The 17,073-nt window shown below is 35.6% G+C and overlaps 2 protein-coding genes and 1 long non-coding RNA gene across 3 annotated transcripts; 1 reads left to right on the top strand and 2 right to left on the bottom strand.

The window, feature by feature from the left end:
- The first annotated feature begins 1,477 nt into the window (after window positions 1-1,477).
- On the top strand, window positions 1,478-2,995 carry LOC132622711 (BAG family molecular chaperone regulator 3-like). The gene is made up of 2 exons (XM_060337363.1): window positions 1,478-1,885; window positions 2,447-2,995. Exons 1-2 carry the CDS (start codon window positions 1,645-1,647, stop codon window positions 2,656-2,658), a joined length of 453 nt encoding a protein of 150 aa, XP_060193346.1. The 5' UTR covers window positions 1,478-1,644; the 3' UTR covers window positions 2,659-2,995.
- A 780-nt stretch (window positions 2,996-3,775) lies between these two features.
- On the bottom strand, window positions 3,776-4,108 carry LOC132624385 (classical arabinogalactan protein 11-like). The gene has a single exon (XM_060339172.1). The coding sequence runs from the start codon at window positions 4,106-4,108 to the stop codon at window positions 3,776-3,778; it is 333 nt and encodes a 110-aa protein (XP_060195155.1).
- A 5,787-nt stretch (window positions 4,109-9,895) lies between these two features.
- LOC132622820 (uncharacterized) lies at window positions 9,896-12,250 on the bottom strand. Its single transcript, XR_009576011.1, has 3 exons — window positions 11,869-12,250; window positions 11,263-11,308; window positions 9,896-10,326 (listed from the first exon to the last, which is right to left on the bottom strand). It is a non-coding gene; the product is annotated as an uncharacterized LOC132622820 (long non-coding RNA).
- Between the last annotated feature and the right edge of the window lie 4,823 nt (window positions 12,251-17,073).

Raw genomic sequence — 17,073 nt, 5'->3', positions numbered from 1 at the left:
TATATGATTAGTTTATTAATTATAACTTGTTATAATTAAGTACTTAATACTTATTATAGAAATGGATCCATAAACTTTAACTCTTCCATATATTCAAGATCTATTTTCTATCTACCTTAATCTCTTGGCAATCTATATATATCGCCGTACTCGAAATGCATACACCCTACAGGTTGTAGCCAATTATTAGTACGTAGATTGACGTTATATGCCATCAAGATTGGACGAACCGAACTATTAGCATATAAAAAGGATAAGAAAGTATATAATGAAAGTAAGGGAAAATTAAAGGCTGGTATATGAATTTGGAGCATGTATTGTTATTTAAATATTTCCTTTGTCATTTCAATCTATGTGACATAGTATGAATTAATCAATAACGTGTTAAAATTATGAAGTCTTTTAAAATTTGTGATCTTAAACATGAGAATAGCCCAACAGTAATTGGGGGATATTACGTCCCCAGATGACGAAGAACCGACATCGAGGTACCAAACCTTCTTCATTTCATTTGAGATGTTATTAACCTATTGGTGTATGAGGCCCTTCGGGCGGTGCTTTCTTGATCACATACTCCCTCCGGATAAAAAAGAGTGTCCACTTAACATTTTTTTCTTTTGGGTCAAAAAGAGTGTCCACTTATCAAATCAAGAAAGAATTAACCTTATCTTTCCAGATTTGCCACTATTAAGTGTTATATGATCAAATTTCAATTCTTATTTAATTAGGGCAGTTTACTCAAATTACCTATTTTTGTCTAGGAGTTAGTATTTTCTTAAGAGATGTGCAAATGACTGAGTAGACACTTTTTTTTATCCGGAGGGAGTAACGTTTATGTGATTATAAAAAGTTCGAAACTTGTGACCTTATATATGGAATACATTTGCGAGGCTATAAAAGCTTCTCATATTAAGGTAAAATAAAAATTATAAAGTTAATTATTCTTAAATATCAAAATATATGTCATACTTATTAAAACCAAGTAAGAAGAGGATAGTGCTACAAAAATTAGGACAGAGGCATTATTGACTAAGATTAACACTCTTCCAAAAATGCCCAAGAGACAAAGGAAGAAAGGAAACACTCCTCAGGCAACAGATATGTTGTAAACTTAGTAATGGCCAAAGCACGCAGGCCATCAAAAGCAATTAATTTTCTTTGGCCTAACATCAGATTTGGAAAATTGTAGCGTCAATAATGGCAGCCTCGAAAATGCCAACATTCCTCTGGTTGCTGGATCATGAAAAGTCTCGCTATAATCAGTTTTAGCTTTTGATAAAGATGACCATCTGACTGTATTTATGATAGTATTAAAATTGGCCCGCGCTAATCAAGCACAAACCGCCACCCACCCATGTGGCTTAGTACCCCATAACATCAGCATACGAAACCTTCCCTCCATACTTCCTCCATGTGTCACTTTGTTATACCTTCCCCTTCATTTCTAATGTTTATTAAACAATGTTTGTAAACATATAAATATAATTCATTTTAATCATGTAACTCTCGGAATACTTTATGTTTGCTATTTTGTCCTCGTACAGGCCCCCAGGTTACTATATAAGAAGCCAATTCACCCACTTTCTTTCTCCTACTCTTTCTTTACTTTTAATTTGTTCGAGCCTCTAAAAAGTGAAAGAAAGAATGATCAAGTTAAGATCAAAGGGGTTTTTCAGAAGCAATTCGAAGGTGGCTGTTGCAGTAGGCAAAAGTATTGCTGGAATTGACGGTAATGCTAGTGAAATTAAATGGGAGTTACGTCCAGGAGGTATGTTAGTTCAAAAAAGAGAATGTGAGAATGTTGGAGATCAAGCAATCATCACAATTCGAGTCTCAACTGTTTCTAAGTCCCATGACATTTCTATCCAACCCACTTCTACTTTTGGTAAGCCTCCCGTTTTGTCAATTCACTAGGCCTTGGCAATATGAGTTTAATTTAAAAAAAAAAAAAACATTATGAGATATTCACAAAGTTTACATGGTATTTTGTTAGTAAATTTTTTTGATGAGATTGTCACAAACTCTTTCTCTCTTTCATAATTTATCGTTTTGAGTTTCTCTTTCAACTCAATCCACGAAAGCGCTACTCTGAGCTTCTCTTTCCCTCTTGCTCACTTTTCGGCCCATAGAGCCACTACCATTACTCCACCCAAATAACACCTGTAAACTCTAAAATCGGATCCAACGTGCTAGAAGGGGTTAGAAAATGCTACAGTACTTATTCCTCATTTGTGTGTACGAGGTTTAAATAGTCTTGAACTACTCCACTAGTAATGTTTTGGGTTGAATATATACTCTAATTTTTTGTCACTCACTATAAAAGTGTGAGAGTTTCTACTACTATATTGTTTGGTTACCTAAAAAGCAACTACGGTTAATAAATCGATTAGCCAGTTACCAATCTTACTGAAGTAAAATGGGATGTGCGCCTTTTGTTGGTTTTCAGGTGAATTGAAGATGATGCTGTCAATGGTAACCTGTTTGGAAGCAAAAGAGCAGAGGCTGCTATACAGAGGGAAAGAAAGAGAGGACTATGAACACTTGCACATGGTTGGGGTGAAAGACAAGGACAAAGTGCTTCTCTTCCAAGATCCATCTGTCAAAGAGAGACGTCTCCAAGTCATAGCCGGCTCTCCTTATCGAACAATTAGTGTCTAAACTCCTACTAATATTATTCACTTCTATATAACTTCCCCTCAAAACTAACCGTGGTAAAAAAAATCGTCGAATGGAGTATGGCGAGAAATCTTGTTTTTCAACTTGGCCAGTTCAGAGTAGGGTACTCGTTACTCCGTTGCAAGAATATAGTTCATATGCGTATTAAAATGTATGAGCTGATGCACGTCTGGGTCATTAGGTTACATGTTTATAGAGTCCTACTGTACTCTTGTTCCGGATTCCATCTTCCGTATTGTAAAGAAATGAAAATCGATGCATGTTTTGAGCTTTTGATCTCGTGTACATAAATTGTTATATGAAACCTATAAATTGTTAATCTCCTCCTCTCTTCTTTTAATTTGACCCTTGTCCGTATATAAGTGAGTTTGTTCTTACATGCTCAGGGCCAAAGTATGTATCAACAGCCTTTATTGAAGGAGTAGTAAGTTCCAACTCAAATGTAAAAGAGTTTTCAAGGTAGAGGAACTAAATAGGAATGAATCTAAGTTACATGCATTCACAATTAACCTTATCTTTCCAGATTTTCCCCCATTAAGTGTTATGTGATCAAATCTCAATGCCTATTTAATTAGGGGTAGTTTAGTCAATTTACATATTTTTTTTCTTGGAGTGACTAATTTTTTAAGGGGTGTACAAATAGCTAAGTAGACTCTTTTTTTTTATCCGGAGGGAGTAGTATAATTTAGTACTACTATGTTATAACAGGTTTGTTACTTTATTATAGGTTACAGATAAATGCTTATTAAGTATACTTACCTACAGGCTACAATTAACTTTTCAATGACCTGATTATGTAAATATTTGTTATATCCATCCGGACTCTGAAAGTTTTCAAGGTAGAACATAATGAGCAGTAATAAATCAACAGAAAAAGGTTAGTTAATTAAAATTTCATGACAAAGAAAAGATCATCATGCACGCCCTGAAATTATTCAAAAACATCCATCTAATAGGCTTTTTATTAGTATAACTAAACTTTGAGAAATTTCACAATCAAATTGAAAAAAAAAAAAAAACGCATCACTCTAATCCGAAACACCCATCATCTAATCAATCAAACAACATGAATCCAAGTCGTCAGCCTTAATTAGGTGGTTCAGTAGTAGTCATCAGTGGCAGCAGTAGAAACCCCCGATGGACCATCAGCAGCATTTGGTGCACCAGCTTCAGGTGCTGCAGAAATAGTTGACTGACTAGGTGCAGCTGCATTTGGTGCACTTGCTTCACTAGCTGGTGCAGGTGGTGATGATGGCTCAACATCGGAAGCAACAGGGCTTGATGCATCTGGTGAAGTAGAAGGGCTAATGGAAATTGAGTCTGCTGCTGGTGCGCTTGCTTCAGGTGATGAAGCAGGCAAATCGGCTGCATGTGTTAGCCCTGCAACAAGGGCAACGAAGAGAAGAGCCAATGCAACTACTTGACGTGCCATTTTGTTTTTTTGGTTTGGTTTGATGATTTGTTTTTGAGTTTTTTGTTTTTTATTTATAGTTAGATTCTTTATTTAGCAGTACTTCTCGCTTTATGTTTTAGAGAAATACTTCGCTGCTAAAGAATGAATTGAATAGAGTGATGAGAGTGGCTTTTATAGGGGCTTGGCACCGGACATATTGGAGATGAATGGACGAGAAAATGATTGACAGGTAAAACAGAAACAAAGAAGGGCTATTGATGACCATGTTTGCTCGAGAATGAAGGACAGGTAGATCGAGTACCATGCTAATTTGTTTGTACCACAAGATTTTAGGTGGTTTTTCTGAACCATGACTTTGCGTATGATTAATTCTTACCATTAAGAAAATGTCACGCCTTTAATTGACATGTATCATGAGTTAACTTTCAAATATTACTCCCTGTCCACCGTCCATTTCATTTTACATTTGACTACACATGGAGTTTTAAAAAAAAAAAAAAAAAAGGGAACATTGAACACATTGTAATATTTAAAACAAATTTATGGGTTCAGACCTACTATTTACTCCGATTCTAATACATTTTTATATATAGATTTATGATCCACTTCAAAAGTTGGGAGTTCAAATATTCGATTTCTCCTATCCGCTAGGACTGGTCAAAATGTGTGGGACCGATACATCCGTAATGAGGCTCGGCCAAGATCACGGTAACAGAGCCACAGGGTGCTAAAGAGACGAGAACAACCACACTCCTTTTCATTTTATGTTCGATTAGAGTTGAAGAAAAAAGACAATTTTTAGCACATACCAAGAGTAGCCTTCAAATTTGTAGTTATAAAAATGTCATTATTTTTTTATGGCTAATAAATCATGTCTCTAAGGATAAATGAAAAAGAAAAGATATTCAATTATGTAATTAAAAAATGTCATTCTTTTTAGAATAGATTTTAAAAAAAGCGTTACATAAAACGGAACATGTGGAGTAATAGCTATTGACTACAAACTCATGCTAATTTTTTAGTTCTAGATATTTACCACAAATTTGTATTTTATTACACTTGCAGTTGCCTTTTTCCTCATAACAAATTTAGAATCGCGAGCGAAGAAGATGATTGTGTTACAGATGCAACACAAAGGCCAAGCTGCAATTATTAGTTTGCTGGAATTGAATTCATCAAATTTGAATCAAATCGAACACTCACTGAAAAGAGGCGACACATATGAGATTATGTTTATTCCCCTAATTAACCCATTTGACTATATTGAAAGAAACATACTCCAAGTAATTAACTTTTTGTGTCTTTTAGTAAAACTAACATAAGTTCGACATGTTACCAAACAGATATTTTGGTGATGAACATTCTTCACTCGACAATAAAATCTTGTTAGTTCCAATGGACAAATGCATCCCATGTTGATGCTGGTCGATTTTGTTTGAGAAATGGAAAACAAAAAGGAAAATTTACTTGTCATAGCTACCGCTAAGACCTATTTATGAATAATAACTATCTTTTATTTTATTTATTTTTTGTAGCTAAAATATTTTCTTAAATTACATATCATAACTAATGCCCTGTATTTCACAAGTTTCTCTTTTCAATTGAGTTTCTCTCACCTCCCAAATATATCTTCTCCCTCACCCCTCTCTTTCTCTCTCACTGTTCCCTCTCCTCACCCCCAGATATGTGAGACCTCAATCTCACACCTGTCTGTTCAGAATCTCTTTCTCTTTCTCGGTCTCTTCGGTGGTGGTCCCCACGATCTCTGTCATGGTGGTTGTCGTGGTTGTTGTTGTCGGTGGAGGAAGCGCGGTTTTGTTCGGAGCGGCGTTTTTGTTCGGCGATTTCATCGTGAGGGTGTTTAAGGGCGAGTGAGGAAGACGGGTTTCTTTGATGGATCGAGTTTGCTGGTGGTTCGGATGAGGTCGTCTACTGATAGGCTCATTTTGTCCGGCTGATGCAGATAGGGTTTAGTGTTGATTGGGAAAAATTGTGACCGGACATCCAACTGGATTTGACTGTATTCTCCATTTTTAGTATACTTAGAGTATGTTTTTTTTGTATTTTCACCGGAGATCCGACCAGATCCCGACCATTTTTTTACTACCATATTAGGTTGCTATATATCGCATTATTGGTACAAATACCACAAAAGCTTTGCGAGTTGTTTTTATGGATAGATTTTATGTTTGAAACCGTTCATAAGATGTTAATGTCGACGGAGATCCAGCGGCGATGGGAGGACTGGATTTGACTGTATTCTCCATTTTTTAGTATACTTAAGAGTGCATTTTTTTGTATTCTCTTGTATTTTTATATTTCGAAGGAGAAAATACACCTGAATACAATGTATTTTTTAAAAGGATTTGAATGTATTCATCTTTTTTTGGTGTAAATACAGTGGTATTTTGTATTTCGCTTGTATGTTTTTGTATATAGTGTATGCTTTTGTAATCGCTTGTGTTTCGGTATTTCGAAGGAGAAATTGTGTATTTGAATAATCAAATACACCTGAATACAGTGTATTTTTTAAAAGGATTTGAATGTATTCATCTGCTTTTTTTTATTATTATTTTTTTATCTAAATACAGTGAATGTTCCAAATATAGAGCCTATTTTTACTCCACTTTGTTTTTACGATTTTTGTATTTCGTTGTATTTCAAAACAATGAAATACAACTGAAACCAAATAAAAGATAGCTCCAAATATAAAGCCTATTTTTACTCCACTTTGTTTTCACATTTTTTGTATTTTGCTGTATTTCAAAACAATGAAATACAATTGAAACCACATAAAATGTAGATACGGTTTGTAATTTCCAAACTTGTAGCTAAATATTGTTAATAGCTTATAAAAGGTAGCTATTTATGTTAGTTAAGACAAGACTAGACATCTAGCCTGGCCCAGCATCGGCCATAAACTTTAATTAAGGGTCATTTGCACTTTTGTCCTATTTTGTGTTGGTCTTTAATTTTTGGCCTTCAAATGGGCTGGTCTTTATTTTTTCCTTTCTAAATTGAACTTATGCCTGTAGAGGCATAAGTTATGCATCATAATATCCACAAATTACGTCACCGCCCTTAAAGAATTTATGCCCCGATAGACATACGTTCGATTTTAAAGGAAAAAAATTAAAGACCATCCCATTTGAAGGACGAAAATTAAAGACCAGTCCATTTGAAGGACAAACCGTGCAATTACTCTGTTAATTAATGATGGGTTTATTTCATGGAAATGAAGTGTAGTGATCTTGCTCGGCTTTATTTTTAAAATACGTATTAATCATTAGATTAATTCGGTTGAATATAGCCTAGCGCCCAACCTCCAAGATAAGGGTAAGTTCTGCGTCCACTCTATTTTCTCTAGACCCCACTTTGTGAGAATATACTGTATATGTTGTTGTATAGCATATCGCTCTAACAATAGAAGCTGACATATTGCAAGTTTTCGGAACAAGCTACCGTCCGAGTCAATAGAGAACTTACGACGATCTGACATGACTTGTGAATTAATTCGATAGGTTAATTAGGTTGAATATAGTATAACACAATACTCGTTTGTCATGACTTACATGCATACCACTATTCTGAAACTTCTCTCTTCATGTTTTGCACTTTGTAATCATTAGATTCGGTATGCTTTGCGACTAATCCAACTTGATACGTAGATTGAATATAACATGAAGTATGTCATGACTTGCATGTCACTGTGATGAAATATATATATATATATATATATCTTCTTTGTTTGTAACGTTGGAACCATGAATAACATCGTTTGTGAGTAATTCAACATGATAGGTAAGTTTAATATAGGATGAAGCTATATTGGTCTGTCATGACTCGTATACCACAGTTCATTTTGGTTCCTCTTTGCCGGAAGCCGCTTTTCCTTACCATTTACGTCGCTCAGCTTAAGGATATTTTAGTTCTAACTCGTTTTCACTAACCTTAAAACAACTTGTCCCGTACAAATATTTAAATCGGGGATAATATTTTTTTTTCCCCTCCCATTTTAGGAGGATTTATAGTGTTTTCACACTTCCCCTCCATTGTGACTCGAACCCAGGACCTACCGGTCGTGGGTGGAGGTGCTTAACCACTGAGCCATCCCTCACTTGTCTCGGGGACAATATTTAAATGTCAGTACAAAAATTATTTCTTTTGTACAGTCCTCTCAAAAATTTAAGATATCTATACTAACTTTATGATTTTTATATCATCAACTTAATTTAATCGACTTTAGTAGATATGTTCTATTTGCTAAGGTGCAACATTAGTTTTTACTGAAGAGTTAGCCTTTATTATAAGTCTACTCAATTTGGTGAGATAAAAAAGATTTATATATTATTAATGTAACTAAAACATAATTCAATTAGATAGATATATTGTACTGTCAAAGAATATGGTGGAATGGATGATTTTTCAGATCTTAATTTGAAGTTTTGAATTTGAACATGAGAACAAAGAAATTCATGATAAGAAGCAGTTTACGCTCTCCGTCACATTTTAAGTGTCTTAGTTTGACTGGACACAAAGTTTAAGGAATAAAATGAGAATTTTGAATCTTGTGATCCTAAATAAAGATGTGTAATGAACTAAATTATACTTTGAATCTTGTGGTTTTAAATTTGCTATGTAAGATGTTTGAATTGAGTCCGGAACCTAAATAACCCAAAAAAAGAAGTGAACCAAAATACCCAAAGAAAAAAAAAGTTGTAACAAACTACCCTTAACGCAGTAAATTACTGCGTTAAAGGACTTAACTGTAATGGCTCAGTTAAGTCCTTTAACACAGGAAATTACTGCGTTATATGGCCTTGTATAACGCAGGAATTTCCTACGTTAAACAAGTCAATAATTCCACTGATTTTTCTGTAGATTCTACTGCCCAACTGTACTTGATTTGACGTAAATTGCATGGCGCAATAATTTGTTGCATTATATGGTACCTTTAAACTCATTCAAACCTTATATAAAGTGGATTTTGGACGAAAGGAAAACACAAAAATCCATCCAACTTTTAAATTAGTAAAAAATGGAGAATGTTCCAACTGTTAGGGTTTCTTTATTTTGGGACGGAGAGATTATTTATGAGTCTAATATTTTGTGTTATAATATTCCCCAAAAATATCATGTTAGGTTTCCACTTGACCTAAAATATTCAAGACTACTCGAAGCCTTGTATAGTAGACTTAGAGTTAGTAGGTGAGAATTTGATTTAACTGTAACAAGGAGATATCCAATATCTTTTTCACCGCAAGGATTAGTTAGTTATGGAATGTGGAATATCGTAGACGATGTCTCTTTGACTGACTATTTGAAGGCCCCAGATGATTATAGGGAATGTATCACTTTGAACGTCCTTGAGATGTATATTGAGAAGGTCCCTATAAATCGTCTTGAAGTCTCGGCTAGAGCTCCTCGGGAAGCCCCAAATAGAACTGGTCGGGAAGCCTCGTCTATAATTCGCCAGGAAGTTCAGCCTAAAGTCGCTAATATGCGGCCTACTCATGTTAACTCTTATCTTGACATGAGTTCTTATGGAGACATTTTGAGGGGTCAAATGTCTCTAGAAGCTTTAAGCCAGCAATTTGATGGCCAATGGTAAATATTCTGTAATAGCATATGTTTATTTTTTGTATCGTAATTGTCACGACCCAACCCCGTAGGCCGTGACTGGCGCCCTACTTGGGCACCCTGACATACCTATCCATATCTGATCACATCCAAATAGCATATACGGCCATAAACACTATATGCCATCTCAAACTATGTCAAACTGTATCAGACACATTTCAGCGCAAACATATACATATACTTATATCGAAAAGCCGGCAAGGCTATCAAATGTATCAAAAGCCGACAAGGCTATCAAAAGTATCAAAAGCCGACAAGGCTAACAGATGTATCAAAAGCCGACAAGGCTAACAGATGGCGCAACGGCCCAAAACATATACAAAGTGCACGCCGACAAGGCTGCCATAACGAACAGGGTCATACAAACACATTTGTACAGAAGTAGGCACACACACCCACAAATACATCTACAGACCTCTAAACAGACCAAACAGATCATATGGCAGAACAGGGCCCCGCCGTACCCCTGAACAAATAAATACATATGCATCAAACAAGTATATATACCAAAATGTAGGCTCCGGAATAAGAGGAGCACTCCAAACAGCAGAAGAGGGTGTCCTAAACTGGTGGATCACCAAACTGTGCATCTGTACCTGCGGGCATGAAACGCAGCCCCCCGAAGAAAGGGGGGTCAGTACAAAATATGTACTGAGTATGCAAAGCAGAAAATACAGAAACAAATCTGAGACATAAACGAAATAGTAGTACAGAACATAAATATAGATCCAACATATCAAAATTTGTTTACTTTCAAAAATATGTAAGTCATGCGTAGGGTACAGAAGAATATGGTCGCCCGCCCGTCGATGGCGCCATAACACAGCATAACACCAGAATGTTTCAAATCTCCGTATCCCCGTCACATATCACATCACAACATAACGCCATACACAGCATAACACCAAATATATGTGGAACCCGACCCTCTTTTGCGAGTAGCTCGGTGAACCATAAACACAACATAACTCCGGAGTATATCAAAGCGCGCACGATAACAGAACCGGCCCGGGAACCGGCGAAAGATGTAACAGAACGCACGAGCAGAGTCATGAGTAACCATATGCATAAAATCATTATCATAGACTCAAATATAAGTAAGTGACCATACTTGAAATTCGAAATGATAATCATACCAAATTCTTTCAAAAGTCGTCAGAATTACATAAAGGAAAGTCGCGGGACCCACGGACGGGTATTGACCCGAGTCGGGCCCGCCTATGGAAATCATACTCATTATACATCATGCAAACTTCTATAAAAGTATTGGAACAATCCGAGCCTTCATGTGAAAGGTATGGCATTCAGAAATTTCGAAGTTCTTTAAAGTGAAACCTTTTTGCGCAAGGTTCGGAAAGCGAATATTTCAAATACATAAAGGTTCATATTTCATCAAGTCATACATAAGAGTGCCAAGGAACATATACGGATCATAACATGCTCGGATTTCCGATTTAGAATTCCCTTAAGGCTCTAATCTAGCCTATGTAAAACTAAGACATGCCAAAAAGAAAGGAGGTTGCTTTATATACCTGTTAGCGGCTATTCGTAACCCGTTCGTCTCGTCGCTCTTTTAGCCTATTTATATAAAAGTAACGTTATCGTTAGTAACTATATTTTCTAGTCCACAATTCTATAACCCATTTCTTATTGAACCTATATTTTAGTTTATATATCATCGTTTAGGGTTTTCTATTATCTAAAAATCTAGCGAAAATCCGGCAGCACTTCCCCTATACATTCGCCTATCCCAAATTTCCAATTTGCTCTCCTGTTGACATAGACATACCAACAACAACATATGCATACAATCATATCTTCAATTCCTTCAATTCAATGAAAACAACAACATATTCATATCAACAAAATTTCAACTTTAACTTTCTAATCCTTTCGCCATATAATCCATGATAACAACAACCATACCACTAATTAAACTTAATTTACCATAGCTAGTTTAAATTGGCCCCATACGGGTCAAACTCCACTTCCATATCAACATACACAACTCTTGCAATCTCTTTCACATCCACTAATTCATACAAAGACTAATCATCTTCTAAAATATGTAGGAAAATATTAAACCTTACCTTAATAAATTTGGCAAAAAAATATACCGAGGAGAGAATAGTTCTTACCTAATATGGCAAAAAAATAATCTTCTTCCACCTTACTTTACTTTGAAGAAATTTCTGATTTGCTATTACCCGGAGAAAACCGACGCGGGGTAACCTTTATGTCGTTCTTCGCATTTTTGCTTCAGCGTAATTTTTTTTTTCCTCAAACGTTACTGCCAATTTCCTTGTATGGAATTTCTCCAATTAGGATGATTACCAATACGTGTATGGCCTTCCCACAATTAAAAAGTTGATGTAAAGTCTTCATCTAATAAATGCCTTAGAAAGAATATATATAGCCTCCATAAAGGGCTGCTATATAAATTATGGTATACTAAAATTATGGGGGATATTGCAAAACGTGAGTTATAGGGGATATTGCAAAACGTGAGTTGCTGCTCATGTTTCATCAAATGGATTGTCAAAGAAGTGACCAACAAATATATATTTGTACCTTGCCATTTTACACATGGCATTCACTTGGCCCATCTCTTTTGATACTTATCAGATTAGCCACTACATCATTTATGTATAACATATTTAAATAGCCTTCTTCCAAGTGTCCAGGACATGTGTCCATGTAATAATTATCCAAAAATCTTAATTTCTTATCATTTTCCACAATTCCCAATCTAACCAATTAAACACATAATTAATTTCTTGATCTCAATTCATTTAAAAAGTAATCATTTTTAATACACTCCATATTCATTGTCATGATCATGTGACATAGCAGTAGTCCACAGTCCCTTTTTGTACACACAAAATATTATTTTCAATCACTGTCATTCACTTTCGAGTCTTAAATAATTTCGGGACTTCATTCCTTTTACACATTGATTTCTTGATTCCCATACTTGAATATGACTAAATCCTCCGTGCTTGGATAAATTTACTTACGTTGGACGGTCCAATTTTCCTAATACAAAAATGTGGGATGTTATGGAGTCAGATGGAAACTCATCAGAAAAAAATTATTGCTGGCCAAATTTCTTAATTATAAAGAATGAATAGGTAATGATAATGTCTAATACATGTCCAAAATCCATGTGGTAACGTGGATAATATGCCACCCCTCCAATTATTTTAATATAAAAAATAAAATCATAAGATATAATCTCATACATTAATATTTTAATATTTCTTTGAAATACATAAGCTTCCAAAACTTTTGTTATTGAAATATCATATCAACTTAAGACATACACGTATTTCACAAAAACTAATACATCTAGAAATCATGTTCGTCAAATTATAATCTTTCCTCAACCTAACATCAAGAGTACAAATTATTGTACTATCAATTCTCATAATGGAAAAAGATAGCTTTTCATAAGAGAAAATAATTTATGTACCCATAACAAATAAAATCTCATTTTCTAAATGTCCTCATACCGCACACATAATTAAAAATGTATCCCAGAAGTAGTAACAGTAATAACTATAGAAAATCATGCTTATCAAATATCTACTAAAAGGGGTTTACTTAAAAGAAAATACCATATCAAGACCATATATAACAGTTTCAAAATTCATCAAACTTATTCCGTTACTAATGTCATTGAACTCGTATGCTTTCCAACTTGTGAAAACGCGGGATGTAACAGTAATAGTGATGTTGATTGTAATTTTTAAGGGTTATAGACCTGATATGAATAATATCAGGCATTCCTTTCAATCAGGATGGAACATCCTCAGTCTATCAAACTATTCAAAATGATGCTCCATCCTCAAGTTTCGGTGCAGTTGATAACTATCGGTAGGTCTACCTTTTGAACATCAATAGTATTACTTTTGATGTTTAATAGTTAAAATACTCTATTTTCTTGTGTAAGGAAATTTTTACTCAAAATGAGATCGTGGCATCAAATGCGGATCATTTCTCAAACCCATGCAATGTTAATTCTTATCGGTAGGTCCATCATTTTTATATTAAATAATCTATATATTTTGATGTTTGGTAGTTAATATATTTTACTTATTTTCTGTAGGAAATGACGTTTACTGGATGGTGTTGATTATCCGAATTATATAGAATCATCATCGAGTGATAGTGACGAAATACCTAATGCGGAGGAATCAGAGGATGAAGTCCCTTTTTCAGTGAGTGAAGGTGAGGATGAGGATAATATTATCCTCAATGTCAAGTACAACAGTTAGAACCGATGATGCAAAGTCCGTCATACCAGAAAGAACTGAATTCGCAGCCCCCAGTTCACTAGCAAGAGTCGATGCAGCAAAGCCAATTTCAGCAGCAAGAACCGATGCCGGAAGCAAGCCTGATTTAGTGGCATTCCAAGGAGATTCCATATCTTGATCGTCTTCAAGATCGCCCTGATGCCTTTGTCTTCGCTAGGGATGATTATCATATTCGTCAAAGATTATGGAAAGATCCAAAGGATCTTGTAAAAAAGGATGTTCATATTAAAAAAGGCGTGATATTCACCTTGAAAAATGTCACACCAACCTTGGGGGGCGTGGTCGGCACCCGGCATCGGAAGGGCCGAGCGAACCAACTGTGATATCTGAACTCTGTAACATGAATCATAGGCCGACAAGACCGCTGAATAACAATTGTAAGAAGTATATCATAACAACCTGCAAGCAGAAAAGGCCCAACAACACATATATGCAAAACTAGGGCCGACAAGGCCGCAACCAGGAAAGACAACTAGTCAGAAGGCCGGCTAGGCCAAACACACCACCTGTACATTAACTGCTAGTCTGTAAGCCTCTAAGAGCACTAATATGCATCATCTGGTCGGGACTGGGCCCCGATGTACCCATATATATATATATATATATATATATATATATGCATGCATTCCTACTCAAGACTCTAACTAACAACTCCGGAGAAATGAAGTGCAATAACCAACCGCTGAACATCTAGTACCCTACTGGGGTGGCATGCGAACCTGTCTATCTATACCTATGGGCATGATCACAGACGAAATATGTACTGTATATGTAGGCCGGTTAGTGTAAGCATAAGAAATATAAATAACAAGATGGGAGATATAGAGGCAACCTGAACTCTGACACAAGCAGCTGAGGGTAATCATAACCACAACTTGAATATAACTTTATGCTCGTAAAAATCATTCCTCACGGTGGAGGCTTATAACATATCGTATCGTATAATAATATATATCCCTCTGTAGGGTGAGCTCATCATCATATCACCATCTCTGCCCAACTGATCAGTGGCGATGCACATCTACGTGCCTACCCAGCCCCCTAAAACACGACTTGGTAAAGAAAGAAATACATCTAGGTGCACATCTACATGCCTACCCGGCCGACTATAGCGCGGCTCAGTAATGAAGATAAATACATATACATAAGTGCAATGCAAGACCGAGCTCAGAAGAGATAACATAGAAAGCGTCTTGAATGACCTATCGTCATTATCCCCCGACTATCGTTATTGTTGCTACGTTCATCATTCTTTAATCAATAAGCCAAAGAAATAAAATTACCGGGAAACATCTTGTTATGAATTATACACGAAGCCGAAGTTATCCAAACTCTTATGAAATATGATCGACACAACTTTTATCAGAAAAAGTATACCAACGGGATATTCGTCACCTTTGAGCAATAGACAAGAAGATAAGGATTAACTCAATTAAAGGAAGTACAATCAACTCAACTTTGACGTGAAGAGTACCGTAATGAATATTATTTTTCATTCGATAAACAAGAGGGATACAAAATGTGAAAGGTACTTCAATACAAGTTATTCATGAGAAAAGGGTAAGCTTAACCATTTTGGAACATAATCGACACAAGTTGAACGGAAAGTCTGTTAATCGATAACCAAAAGGAGATATGGAATGTGGAACATACTTTGGTACAAGTCATATATGAAGTATGGGTTAGCTCAATTATCATGAAACGCGATCGATCTAAGTTAATGGAATAACTTTTCAATGAAAGGTCAGATGAAATCTAGTCATGCCACAAAGAGAATAGAAAGCCCTACATACCTCGTCGATGGAGTTATATATGTTTCTCGAGTCCTTAAATGCCTTACGAATGATTTTATACATAATACAAACCATTCGGGATCAAAATCAAGTTCATAGAATTCTTCATTTAGACATTTATCGAGCAACTTGCGAGCATAAGTTAATAGGCTTATTTGTAGCTTAATCCTCCTGTAAGATGATACCATATCCCACTTTTCTGATCCTCCTCGTCATTACGATACCATCCATATGACCACATCTCCAAATAACCCATCATAACCATACAAAATAGCCCAACAATTAAGCTATATTCATGAGAGTTAACAGGACTTATTCTTATGAGATTTTCTTCAATTTTCTAGGTCTAAACGTTTGTAAAGTTCAAGGAGATGCAAAGAAGGTTAAAACATACCTCAAGTGATATAGAACACTTCAAACTATAAATTACTTCAAGGTGAAGTTTTCATCCGAGAAGAAAAATAGTGAAGAAATCACAATTCTGTAATCACGATGTTGTTCTTCAGGTTAAAGTTGATTTATCTGCACTTGGATTGGTTAGGATTCATGGAGGATTTGTTTGGAGAGTATATTAGGGTTTCCTTGGTCTTTGAAGATGAATAAATGGAGATAAAATCATGAAAAAGGTGATATATATACAAGGGCAAAAATTAAGCCGCTGACTATCCTCACTGTTCCCGGGGCAGTTTGCACCTTTGGACGGAAAAGCAAATATATCTCTACTCCGATGTCATATCAATGAACAGTAAAATGTGGTGGAAGCTAGCCTCATAGACCTTCAATTTTATAGGCGTATCACCCCATAACTCCAATTATATTGACAGAAAAGCTCCACGACATTTGACCCAAATTTCAGTGAAATTTACAAACTTAACTTGCAACGCCCTTTGTCGACTTTCGTATTATAACTCGTTTGACTTCCAAAATTAACAAGAGACCATTATAAGATTCAATTACTTCATATCGTTACTTTCTTAGCATGTGAAGGACTCCTAATCTCATCCAAAAGTACAAGTTATCGTATTCCCAACTTTCCGACTTTTGACGAAACTCATCCTTCTTTGATTCATTCACCGTCCAAACCTTCTGCCACTTACTAATCTTATTTATAGACTCTTATAACCATTTATATTAATAAGCTCAATCCCTTTTAACCTCGAGATAATTTCTTTCGAACTAAAGTCGACTAACTCATAATGCGACTTTAACGTGTGAAAATTCGGGATGTAACAAA

This window comes from Lycium barbarum, chromosome 12 (assembly GCF_019175385.1).
Source record: "Lycium barbarum isolate Lr01 chromosome 12, ASM1917538v2, whole genome shotgun sequence".
Lineage (NCBI taxonomy): Eukaryota > Viridiplantae > Streptophyta > Magnoliopsida > Solanales > Solanaceae > Lycium > Lycium barbarum.
The sequence above is the reverse complement of the archived record's forward strand: the minus strand, read 5'-3'. Positions and strand labels throughout refer to the sequence as shown.

Bases quoted from the DNA above. Each gene is read 5' to 3' on its own strand.
- LOC132622711 (XM_060337363.1), top strand. From the start codon at position 1,645: ATGATCAAGTTAAGATCAAAGGGGTTTTTCAGAAGCAATTCGAAGGTG. The intron at 1,886-2,446 runs GTAAGCCTCCCG...GTTGGTTTTCAG, and splicing joins CCAACCCACTTCTACTTTTG to GTGAATTGAAGATGATGCTG.
- LOC132624385 (XM_060339172.1), bottom strand. From the start codon at position 4,108: ATGGCACGTCAAGTAGTTGCATTGGCTCTTCTCTTCGTTGCCCTTGTT.